Source organism: Lutjanus erythropterus, chromosome 7 (assembly GCF_056507025.1).
Source record: "Lutjanus erythropterus isolate fLutEry1 chromosome 7, fLutEry1.hap2, whole genome shotgun sequence".
Classification (NCBI taxonomy): Eukaryota; Metazoa; Chordata; class Actinopteri; order Lutjaniformes; family Lutjanidae; genus Lutjanus; species Lutjanus erythropterus.
This window is the reverse complement of record NC_139323.1, coordinates 14350140-14362420: the sequence shown is the minus strand read 5'-3', so window position 1 is coordinate 14362420 and position 12281 is coordinate 14350140. Positions and strand designations below refer to the sequence as shown.

The 12281-nt window shown below is 40.8% G+C and overlaps 1 protein-coding gene across 2 annotated transcripts in view; it reads left to right on the top strand.

Moving 5' to 3' along the window:
- Window positions 1-12281, top strand: part of pip5k1ca (phosphatidylinositol-4-phosphate 5-kinase, type I, gamma a) — a 58841-nt gene that overhangs the window by 42755 nt on the left and 3805 nt on the right. For both annotated transcript variants that reach the window (XM_084722860.1, XM_084722859.1), the window contains exons 13-16: window positions 977-1118; window positions 1444-1476; window positions 1772-1894; window positions 5496-5748. In XM_084722860.1, the coding sequence (XP_084578986.1) occupies window positions 977-1118; window positions 1444-1476; window positions 1772-1894; window positions 5496-5748 (551 nt within the window). The remainder of the gene's footprint in view (window positions 1-976; window positions 1119-1443; window positions 1477-1771; window positions 1895-5495; window positions 5749-12281) is intronic.

Genomic DNA, 12281 nt, shown 5'->3' with positions numbered 1-12281 from the left:
TGCTTCCAGTCACTAAATTTTTGTTTTTCGGTTCTTCTGTAATGATTGTGTAAGCAGTTTGAGTAGGTTTAGTAAACCAAGACTTCAGTAACCCTGACATATCGGTAGCTAGTCAGTAACAAGTACTGTTCGCTGTTTTTGTAGAATGTTGAACCCAAATGTGCGAAGGAATCGGTATGTTTGTGGAACTGTAAAGTTGTCTTGATGAAGGCATGCAGTAATCTGTCCACAGAGTAACCTTTTGTGGCCCTGGGTTAACGTCCACCCCTGTCATTTGCCAGTCATTGTAAAGTATCAGTGATTAGAAAGTTCTGATTTTGACTGCAGGCAGCTTCTGTCCACATGACATGAAAATGTTTCACACTCATTCCAATGCTTGATAAACAGGTTTGTAGCTGTTGCCATGGGAAGCAAAAAGCTACATGAGCAGAACAGCACTCAAGAGAAAAATAAATAAGTGCTAAAAATAGAAAACTAACAGGTACCAGACTGCTCTCACAAAGATAAATATAATAGATTATATAAAAAAGGGAGAGAACACTGCTCTCAGCCGTAGATGAGTAATGTGTTAGGTGTTTTTGGAAAATGGGAGAAAAAAAACAGGATAAACAAGAAGATAACCCACTCAGTCCAAAAAAAGGTGATGACAAGTAATGATTTGTTATTTTTCTTTATATAGGCTTCCCTGTTTGTCTCACAACCTTTGTTTAAAATGTATGAGTATTTATCCTTCATTTATGATGTATGAACATTTTTTTCCCACGCGTTATTTCATGTCTGATTCATTTGTTCCACCTGTTATGTTTATTTGAGTCATGTAATTGCTTCCTATTGGCTGGTGCTTCTATATAGGTGTAGTGACACGTTTGTTTGTTTGTTCAAAGACCGAAACATGTTGGCATTAAAAATTTTTCCTTCCTCATTACTACCACTTGCTTTTTTGTGAGAAGTCTGTCTCTCTTTCTCTCTCCTCCAGGGCGACCAGATCTTCTTCCATGTACTCCTCCATCATTTGAGGAGGCCACCACAGCATCAATTGCCACCACTCTCTCTTCCACCACCTCTCTGTCCATCCCAGAGAGATCCCCCTCTGACACGGCCGAGCACCCCCGCTACAGGTAGCAAACACACACACACACACTTTGAAATACAGGAGTCATTCATTGTAATCTGATCCCTGTTGCTACCAGATAGTGTAACATTTATTTCTGTCAGTGTTTTGTGTTAACAAGTCTTGATTCCACAACAGTACATCATTCTTTTGTTGGTTAATCTGATTAAAATCCCTCAATAGCAATTTAAAAAGATAAAATCTATATTATTGAAGCAATTGTTACTCATGTGAACATTTTAAGAGCCACACTACTGTGTTGCATGTTAGCTGCAGTGGCTGCAGCAGTTCTCATAAACAGTTTGTACTGACACTGTGTCCTCTGTCTCCAGGAGGCACACCCAGTCTCTGAGCCATGACGGGAGGTGAGTCGGCATCATGAATGCTACTTTCACATCATAAACCTTTTTTGGCAGGATTAAATGAGCTGTTTTTACAAACGTTTGAGTGTCGCTAGTTTTATGTTTTCACAGCATTAGACATTTCTGGGTGTGGTGGGTGGGTGGAAGAGAAAATGTGAGGTCAGCCTGTTGGTCAGTGGCGTTTTTATGAGTAGGCCCATTCTTCCTGTTGCTAAGATGTGGCTGCGTTTGTTTTTCACACGTGTTTCGTTTCCTCTGTGCGTGCAGTTTTATGTGTTATGTTTGTGTTTGTGTTCAGGACCCAGGAGGAGCTGCGTGTGCGTGAAGAAGACCAGCAGACCATCACAGTGGAGGTGGAGCTGAAGAGACACGACAGTGAGCCCACCATCTCCATTCCACAGCCTTCATCTGAAACCACCAGGTACACCACCAGCAACACGATGGCACACCACATGTTGAAATTAATTATTGTATTTTCCAATGTTTCAAAATAGAGTGCAACAAAACATGTCATTTGTTCTAATAAACTAAATCAGACTGTAAGCGAGAGCAATGCACTTTCACACAAACATTAGCCATGTTTCAGTTAAGAAATAAAGTACAGTATACCACAAAACTCTGCAAACATTTATTGGTTTTCTGTTGATTTTTATGGTATATCATCATAAAGACAGTAGTATTTGTTTGTGAATACTAGCTTCATTTCCCACAAGTATTGGTATAGCACCATGTAAAGTCAGTACAGTTTTCCTTTTAAACTTTTAAGGGCTCAATACAATATCGGTTTAATTGAAAAAACTTTTTTTTTTGTGCAGACATCTGGTCCACATGTGAAGGACGGTGATAGCAGGGCTGCAACTAACAATTATTTTTATTGCTGATTAATATGTCAATCATTTGCACAACTAATTGATTAGTTGTTTGGCATATAAAATAATGAAAAATGTTAATCACTGTTCCAAAGCCCAGAATGACGTCCTCAAATTGTCTTGTTTTGTCCACAACCCAAAGATACTCAGTCTACTGACATGAAGGAGTGACGAGGCAGGAAAATATTCACCTTTAAGAAGCTGGAATCAGACAATTTATCCTTTTTTTCCTTAAAAAAATCAAACAGATAAACCAATTATCAAAATAGTTGTGGATTTATTTAATAATAAATAATAATTCATAATAAAAAGAGCTCTGTCAGTCAAACGGCATAAATGTGACCGCGATACAGGACAGATAAGCTGCAGAGCTCTAATGAGTCCTTCATGACCCCAATCATCAATATGACTCAGTTTGGTGCCACACTATAAATAACCTGCTGCCAGTGTGTCACCTGGGCTCAGCCAGCTGTTAGATTAGTGCACCTCACCTCTCTCTCTCTCTCTCTCTCTCTCACTCACACACACACATAGTTTCTAACATGGCACACAGATGAAGACTGGGAACAGCCTGACCCATTTGTTTAGAGGACTCTGGGGTCCCCTGTCATGGACAGCTAAATGCTGCAGGCACTGTGTGGAGCTGTATATACTTTACAGTAATCAGGTTATGAGAGAGTGCGCACATGCATGTAAATTTGTGCTGTTTTTTTCTATGGGGTGACATTGCGAGGCAGACATGGGGCTGAAGGAGCTCTGACATGGGGGAACCAGCCAGTAGAAGTAGGTCAGTGGGGCAGGACGCCTGAAGGCCTGGGGCTGCTCCCATAAAGCTGGAATGACCCGACACTTTGCATAATCTAACCTGGTTTTTAATTAACAGTAAATGGTTGGCAATTCAGTTTTATTTAAAAAGTTAAACTGCACCAAAAAAGGCAAAACAGCAGGGGAGACTGAACACGGAAACGCTAAATCAAACAGAACTGATGGCAACATGGTAGCGGGGCTCACATTTACACTCAGGTTAGGTCAGTGAGGATCGGTGTGTGATTGCTTAGACAAACCAACTGAATAATCAGGTCTGATGCTGAGAAGGCGGTGGCGAGACATATGGCCTGCGGGTCTGGAAGGAGCTGGCGGGGAGGAGAGAGGGGGCGGTGAGAGCAGCTGAGACAGCGTCAGGTGACTGAATTAACCATCTGACTGAACCCACTCCTCCAGGCTGCCTCCAACTCACCTGCAGCTGGAGAACTGGTTGGATGGGTGTGAGAAGAAAAAAATAGAGTGGATAAAAGTGAATGGGAGGACTTACTGGAAGAAGAAGAGTTGAAAAAAAAATGTGAAGAAAATGCTGAACGAAGAGAAGAACAAGAAGAAGAGTCTGATATACAGAGACAATGATACAGCAGTTTTTTTAAAGACATCTAAATTAATTTAGAAATGGGGTGAATGACAGACTTTCTGCATGGCAACCCCCATCCTACCCCCCTCATTTATTCAGCCAATCAGATCTCTCTTGGAGATGCCAACTCAGCTTTTCTGCCTCAGCAGCCAACTGCTGGGCTTTTCCTCTGGTGGAGCTCAGCTCAGAAACACAAGCTGAGAAAGCAATGTGGATGCGCCTAAATCCTTCCTAATAGTTTATGATCTGGCCAGGAACAATAAAGGATTGTGGCAACACACAGCCAGCTGGCAGATCTTAGAGCTTAAGCAGATAAACACCCACACACACACACAGCTGTTGAATTTTAGCCAGAGCCAGTTTTCTCTAATAGCTTGCTCCTGTTCCTCTGCCCTGCTGCAGGAAAGTGGCTTATGGCAAGTGACCCAATCAATGGCTCTTAATGTCTGCAACCGCTGTGTGTGTCTTTGCGTGGTAGAAAGCAGGTTGTTTATTTTATCCTTAAGCTAGCTGATTCTTTTCTAATCATGACTTGTATCATGTTATTTAAAAAATCATGTCAAATATTTATGAATGTGTAGGAAAACATTAAACTTGTATTTGCTGTTTTTCCACACCAGCAACTATGAGGTGAGCTGCAGAGGGCTGCAGAGACAAATAATTTTTTTTGTCCCCATTTGAATTGTTACATATAATATTAGTCAATTAAAAAGTTGCAGTGTATCTTAGGTTTGTCGTTCTTTAGTTTTATGTAAAACTGCTCAGTGAACTATCATCTTTCATGTCGCACAATATACGTCAACACCACTAAGGCCATCCATTGTAACCTTATCTCATCTGATGTGTTTTAACCAGCAACTACTGGTCCTTTTATCAGCTGGGAAGTGAAAGAATGAGCAAGACCAGTTGCTTGTGTGACTAAATCCCAGTAAAAAAAACAAAAAAAACAATCAAAGCTTCACTTAAGCAATTTCTGAGTGTGTAAACTTTTACAATTTTAAAAGAAATGATGGCTTTTCTTGATTTGTAAAATTATCTTTAAATTGACAAACATCATATGTGTAAGTTGTGGCACAATTCAAATAGGATCACAAAAATATCAAACCTGAAATTCTGACAAGTCAGATTTAAATTATTTATATGCTGGATTGGAATTGTAAGTAGTCGGTGTATAATTTCAGATATGCAAATATCCAACTGCACGCTGTGATTTGCATCAAGAAATATACTCCTTAGAGTCTTCACTCAAACCAGTCTAAACACACAGAAAAAATACACATATTTTAGATTCAGTCTGGCTCTCCAGTATTCATTGTCAACAAACATCCATACAGCCATTTATAAATCAGAAAAAATATGATCTTTATAACTGCAGAAGTTGCCTGAAGTTTTCTACAGTGTCAGATTAATCCACAGATGATTGTTTGTCACATAATTTTGATGGTGCCAATTTGCCAAAATGTACGAGCCTGGCATCACCAGATGAATTCACAAACAAGAATTTTGCTGAAACAAATGAAAACATGAGCTCAGCAGATTCAGCTGGTTGTAAATATAGGCCTAAACAACTCAGCTAAACTTGTATCCATATCATAACTGAATCCATGGCAATATTACACTTACTGTTTACATCACCCAAAGCATTACTGGGATGGCACAGTTTACTTGGTTCTGTCTGGTTCAGACTTTGAAATCCTGGGGTCTACGTTTCACCACACCTCTCAAACCATCCCTTTTCGGCCTTCCCACAGTGATGTTCAGGAAGCTGCTGGCGCCGAGGCTCCCGAGGCACCTTCCAGCTCTTCGCCAGGACCCGAAGCAGCCTCGTCCTCCTCGTCCGCCCCAGCTGCTGCTCCCTCTTCTCCCGAGGCAGCCAAGGAAGCCCCGTCCAGTCCCAAGCTGGTGGTGGAAGCAGACAGGGCCAGCCAGATGTCCGGCTCAGGGTGCACCAGCCAGGCTTCAGTCGATGATGAAGATGATGTGCCAATCACAGATATCTACTTTGTAAGTAAAATCCTCCACACGCATGTGTACACACATCTACACACACGTATACTTTTAGGTTATTTTAGATGAAATCCCTGTTACGAGAAACATCTCAGAGTAGGACTAGCTCCCATCACTTCTCATCTCTTTTAGTTTGACTTTTTAATTCAGCCCTCAGATCATCTTTAATATTTAGTTTATTAGTTAAAGACATATTTGTAATAAACAATGTATTTCTGATCATGAAGTCAAGAACTGAGCTATATGATCCTCTCCTACAGAGGCGTTGACAGAAGGATGTAGCGACTCAGACTGGTATGAGAATAAGAGTGTGTGCAGTTCTTGCTTGCAGTGTGTTGTGCATTCACTTTAAAGGGACAGTTCAGATTATTTACAGTAGGATTGTATGAGGTACTTGTTGATAGTCAGTGTGTTACCTGAAGCGGTCAGCACGCCCCCGGTTAGGAGAAGCAGGGAGGGGCACCAGCACAGAAGCTTAGCAATAAACTGCTGCCGACGAGGCCAACAACAAAAGGTACTTTTGCCATTTAAAAAAAGTCCACCTAAAAAAAATCTCTATCACTTTAAGTGCACGCTATCTTTAGAATTTTTGCATCACTTTACTTTGCCATCAGATGATTTATGACGGTTTCCCGTCAGAACAGGCTGTTATACAAACCAAATATCACTCTCTCCAAACCAAACAAACCCCATAGTAATTTTACCTTGCAAAAGATGGGAGTTGCTGGTCTACAGCTGCCTCAATCAGTTAGTGTGTTTGTTTTTATGTTCGACTCCAGTGAATCCAAACTATCCTTTAAAAAACAGAAATCACACACTAACACAAACAAACAGCAGCTCTGGTATTCTGCAACATAAAATGACTGATTTGACTGTTGGGTTGAAGAGTGATATTTAGCTTATATAATCATGGTTTCCCTTTAGAAAAAAACTGTCTCATGATAAGGTAAAATGGAGAAAATGTTCTAAAGTTAGCGTACACTTAAACTGATATTGAATTTTTTAGGTGGACATTTTTTAAGTAGCTAAAATACCTTTTTTTCTGACCCTGTCCACAGCAGCTTATTGCTTAGTTTCCATGATGGTTTCCCTCTCTGCCAGCATCTACCTCTTTAAAGTAATACACTGATTGTGGATAAGTACCTCATACAACCCCACATCAAATAATGTGAAGCATCCCTTTATGGAACACTTCGACATTTGCCCCAGTCCTTATGCTAAGCTAAGCTAACCGCTTGTTGGCTTCATATTCAACGTACAGACAGTGGTATCAATCTTCTCATCTAACTCTTGGCAAGAAAGGCAATAAGAGTATTACCCAAAATGTCGAACTGTTCCTTTAAACACAGTGTATTGCAGTGTGCACTCTGGTTTGGAGTGTTTGCAGAGTGATACTGTAGAAGCATGTCAACATCACTCTGCAGCTCCTGTCTAATATGATCGTCAACAAGGCTGCAGACACACTCAGCAGCTCATTCTGTCTGAATAACAAATGAAGCTTTTGCAGTTTGTGTGTGTGTTCAGTCTGCAGGATTGTCCTACTAAAAGCAGCCAGCTATCATCAGATAGTATTGTGTTGGCAGGTCTAAATGTGCCCAAAAGCACGGCTATAAATGAATGTATGAGTGTCAGATGGAGGATGGAGAGCGGAGCCAGTGATCACAGTTACAGATAGAAATGTTCCCACCTGGCTCGCACGCCTGCCGGGTGTCTCCTATCAGGAATCAAACACCCTCTAATGTGGCATGAGAAATCCTAATGGCCAACAGGTTAGTCAACGAGCTCCCTCAGTTATTTAACAGCCCTCTCATGTGACCGGCTCGGGCTGGTGCCCAGTTCATGCTTCAAAACAAGGGGATACACTCTGTGTACACACACACACACACACACACACACAGCAGGGGGTCTGTAGCTGCCTGAGGTGAAGTGACACTGAGCAACACCTCAAGTGTAACTACACAGAAACAGGCTGGGAGTGGCCAAGTGAAAGTAAGTTGTTTCATCTGCTGTTAACATGCTGTCAAAAATCCAAACTGAAGTATGAAAGCTCTATGTAGCTTGTGCTTGGAGTGAGGTGCATTTAAACTGTCAGCGCTGAATGATTTTGAAAAAATATCTCACTACGAGTATTTTGACTGGTGTTGCAAGTTGTGATATGATTTGTACATCCATCCATCTTCAACCGCTTACCTGTAGTCGGGTCATGGAGGTAGCAGTTCCATACTGATTGATTAATGATTTGCTCATTACTATTTTCATTTTCATTGAAAAACATTAAAATGATTATGGTTTCTTTTTTGTGGGAATCTGTACCAAAGATGTTTTCTGAAGTCTGTAGAATATGTGTATGCCACAACATCCTTGCTGCACTAAAATATTTAACACTTACTTAAAAGCAATTTAAAATATTCAGTATAATATAAAAACACTATAAAAGTATAGTGTAAAATCTCGATTAATTGTTTTGCTCTAGTCAGGATCTCGACCGCTTCACTCAGTTTGGCCGTTCAGCAGCTCAGTCAGCCAACTTGCCATCTGATCATCCTTTGTGCTCCCCGTCTGTTTCTGCTATCTCCATCATCATCATCACTTCTGCCCTCTGACATCCCACACAAATCAGGTTTCTGCATGGCCGCTCCACCTGCTTTTTCCGTTGATAAATGTTTCAGGTACTGGTCATTCACACAGAAAAAGTAAGAACCAGAGGACTATTTTGGTGTTATTGCCCCTGTATCTATTCAACCTATATTTATTGTTATAAATGTATTTATTTATTCAACCATTCTATTGTATATTTTTTTATATGGAACATTTTTATGAGTAGTAAAAAAGGGAACTACAACTTAGTCATATTATACAACCGTACATTGTAGAATGATTAGTAAATCTACCTTGTATCACTTGTTTCTTCAGGAGTTTCAATGAATAGAAGCACTTTCTGAACAAGCAGAAAATCTATATTATTGTGTATTGTGGAGCAATGTCTCACCACAGTTTTCTCTGAGGCAACAATTAATTGTGTACATAATTGCTGCTTGTAATCTTAGTCGATTATGATTGTAAGAGAGAACACGTGCAGAAAACTAATTCCACCAGTGCTGCAAAAAAAACTGAAGGCTGAGTTCAAGAGCATTTTGATTTGACTTTCTGTACATTTGCGCAAGTTTCTCTTATTTTATGGTTGGGTTTGGTTTGGTTCCACTACACAATTACAGACACACTTAAGGTATGTGTCCGCATGATCCGACATTTCTTACATTTGCATTAAGTTGAGATTGAGGCTACTTTTGCAAATCAAGGGCATCCAGTGTGACTCACCACCTCATAAAACCCTCCCAAAAACCTTTTAAATTAACTGTTATCGATCTAAAATGAAGGCAGATTCAGAAACTGTGTGGCTTATAGTATTTTTTGCCTTAAATATGTTTCCATGAACTATTTCCATAATATGAGGTATATAAGAGTTTTCACAAGTTAGTGTCCGTCCAATCAGGTGCAGCCAGAAATGTTTACATGGTTGTAGAAGGATGTAGCCTGTTGGTCAGGTGTTGGATGCTAGGAGGTGGCATGACCCCTCGTGTCCAAAAACGCCTCATTAGACACATACCATAAGGTTTGCTAGCGAGTGTTTGCCTGAGAAAATGAAAATAATATCAGATTGCAGTCCTTGTGGCACTCATCAACCTCATTAAAGCGAACTCTGCACCCTTACATCTATGCAGTATCACACTTTACTCTGAGCTTTGAGTCCATTAGACCAGTGTTTCCCAACCCTGGTTCCAGGGACCCCTGCCCCGCATGTTTTAGACGTTCCCCTGCTCCAGCACACCTGGTTCAAATGATGAACTTGTCATTAAGCCTCTGCAGAAGCCTGATAACAACCTAGGTCCTGTTTCCCAGAGCCTTCGTAGCGCTATGTGCATCGTAAGTTGTATTTTAAGGTCTCCCTTAAGGTTACAGGCTGTTTCCCAGAGTTGGGACAACCTTAAGGGAGACCTTAAAATACAACTTACGATGCACATAGCGCTACGAAGGCTCTGGGAAACGGGGCCCTGATCATTTGAATCAGGTATGTTGGAGGAGGGAGGACCAGGGTTGGGAAACACTGCATATCAGAGCACCTTTAATGCCAACAGAAACCACTTTTCACAAAATCTTGAAATGGTTCAGATATCTGAATGACAGATTTAGCATTTTCCAATGTATTAACAATGAGTTGAATGATTTTGTTAACCTCTTCAATAGTATGAATCCTGACCGTAAGTTGAATATGATCACAAACTTGTGTCTTTTTTGGATATGTGGACTATTGACTATATGCAATGGCAACCTCATCACAACGCTATACCAAAAAAGGAATGGATAAGAATGCTACCTTCTTAGCCAGCAGTGCTTATCCTAGAGCTCTGGAATATGGTTCTACAGGTTCACACGCCAACGTCATTCCAATGAGGCATTTATCAATAAAGCTGATGCAAACAAAAATGTTTTTGGGACAGAGGTTACTCTCTCCATGTGCTGATGAGGCCTAGCAAGCAGTATTTTCTAAAGCCTACTCTGATCTTTTGCAAAGAGGTGTCAAAAAAGATAAAATTTACTCTGAGTCCTGCATTACCACTTATACTCCCCAGGTTATTCTAGGGTGCTCTGATGAAGGTCTGACGGACCGAAAGCTGAGAATATAGTGTGATACTACTACTTCAAGCATCTAGCACCTTAGCAAAGACTGAGGCGGGTGAAGCAGTTGTCATCCTATCTGTCAACAACAACAATCAACCTGCATTTCTATGACAGTACCTTTTTCTAAAATGATTCTGGTTTAGTGTAGATGCAAACTGCAGGAGAATCCACTTGGAGTTACAGGACCATGAACATGAGCATATGTCATGCAGCTCCTCGGGGTAAAACACAGCACATCATTTCGCTGTGAGATTGAAGTGATTGCTCAAGACACAGAGGGATACAGGTGTGTGTGTGTGTGTCCTCGGAGTGTTTCGTGACTAAATTATTCAGCCACTATCAACAGTCTCCACATTCACTTTTCATGATTCTTTCTCTGCGCTCCTTCACCTCTGTCCTCCACATCTGATTGTTCTTCATCTTCTTTTGTCAGCTCCCCCTCATCTTCACTTCCTCACCTCTGCCTCCTCTGCTCTGTTCGCCCGTTTTATTTTACAATTTTCACCTTCGTCTGTTCCATCTAGTCCTGGATCTTTTCTCTTCTCCAGTTGTTGCTCCTTCTCTGACCTCTCTGCTTTTGCTCAGCCATCATGTGACTGGGCTCACAAATCACGATGAAAGCGGTGAGACTGTAGCATGTCGTGTGGAAGGAGGAGGGGATCGAAACAGAGTGTCTGACAGACTTCTGAATCTTATCTGTCACCACTGACTTATCCAGTGCATCTCCGCTGGGTTACACACAGAGCTGTCTTTTTCATTTTCACCTCAGCATGCTTCTTTTTTCATTTATTTTTTTTTATCACCTGTCCCTCTCCACCTCACTGCATCTTTTCATGTCTCTTTGTGTTTGTCCCGGCGCCATATTCCCCCTGTTGTTGTCAGTTTCCTGATGGGAGGACCTGGGTGGTCTCTCCTCTCCGACAGAGAAGGAAAAGCCAGTCCAGTTGGCCAGTAAGTGAGATTGTGAGTTAGATGGTGCTAATCCTGTAAGTGTTCCCTGTCCTGCTGTTAGACTAGATAAGTCCAGAGCTCAGTGCTGTTGGTTTAAAGGGATGGTTCAGATTATTTGTAGTGTGGTTGTTTGAGGTAGTTATCCATAGTCAATGTAACATCTACAGTAGATGGTGGGTGACACAGCCCCTGTCTGGATAAGCAGCAGTAGTCCTCTTTAGGAAGCTAAACAATGTACCACTGTGGTCAGGGTCAGCAGCAAAACATGTTTTAGTCACCTAAAAAAAGTCTCACCTAAAAAAAATTGCATCAGTTTAAGTATACAAGCTATTTAGAATATATTCACCATTTTATTTTACCGAAAGACCACCATTATATGAGCCAAATATCACTCTCCATACCAACCAAACCCCATAGGAGAAAACAACAATTTTACTGTAGCCCGCGTGTGAAAATATTGTGAACATACACTTACGCATTTAAGAGTTTAAGTGTACATATAAGTGTCTAAAATATGTTTGCTGCTGACCCTGTCCACAACATTATGTTGATTAGCTTCCTACAGAAGCACTCCAACTGCTTCTTTGAAGTCGGGGGGCGTGCTGAATGTCATCTACTGTAGCTAATACACCGACTATTGGTAAGTACCTCATACAACCCCACTTCAAATAATCTGAACTATCCCTTTAATGAAACATATGATTACAGTGTTTAGAGGAAACAAGGTTTTCAGATTTTTTTCCACTACAGGTGTTTTTGCAGTTTTGTTGACACTAGAAAACAATATGTATTCTCCTCATAGGAAAGATAATGAAGTGTGGGAGGACACAAGACTTGACAGTCTGTCTCTCTGTTAGTCTTGTATTCATCTTTTTTTAAATCTCCATTTGTTTCCTCAC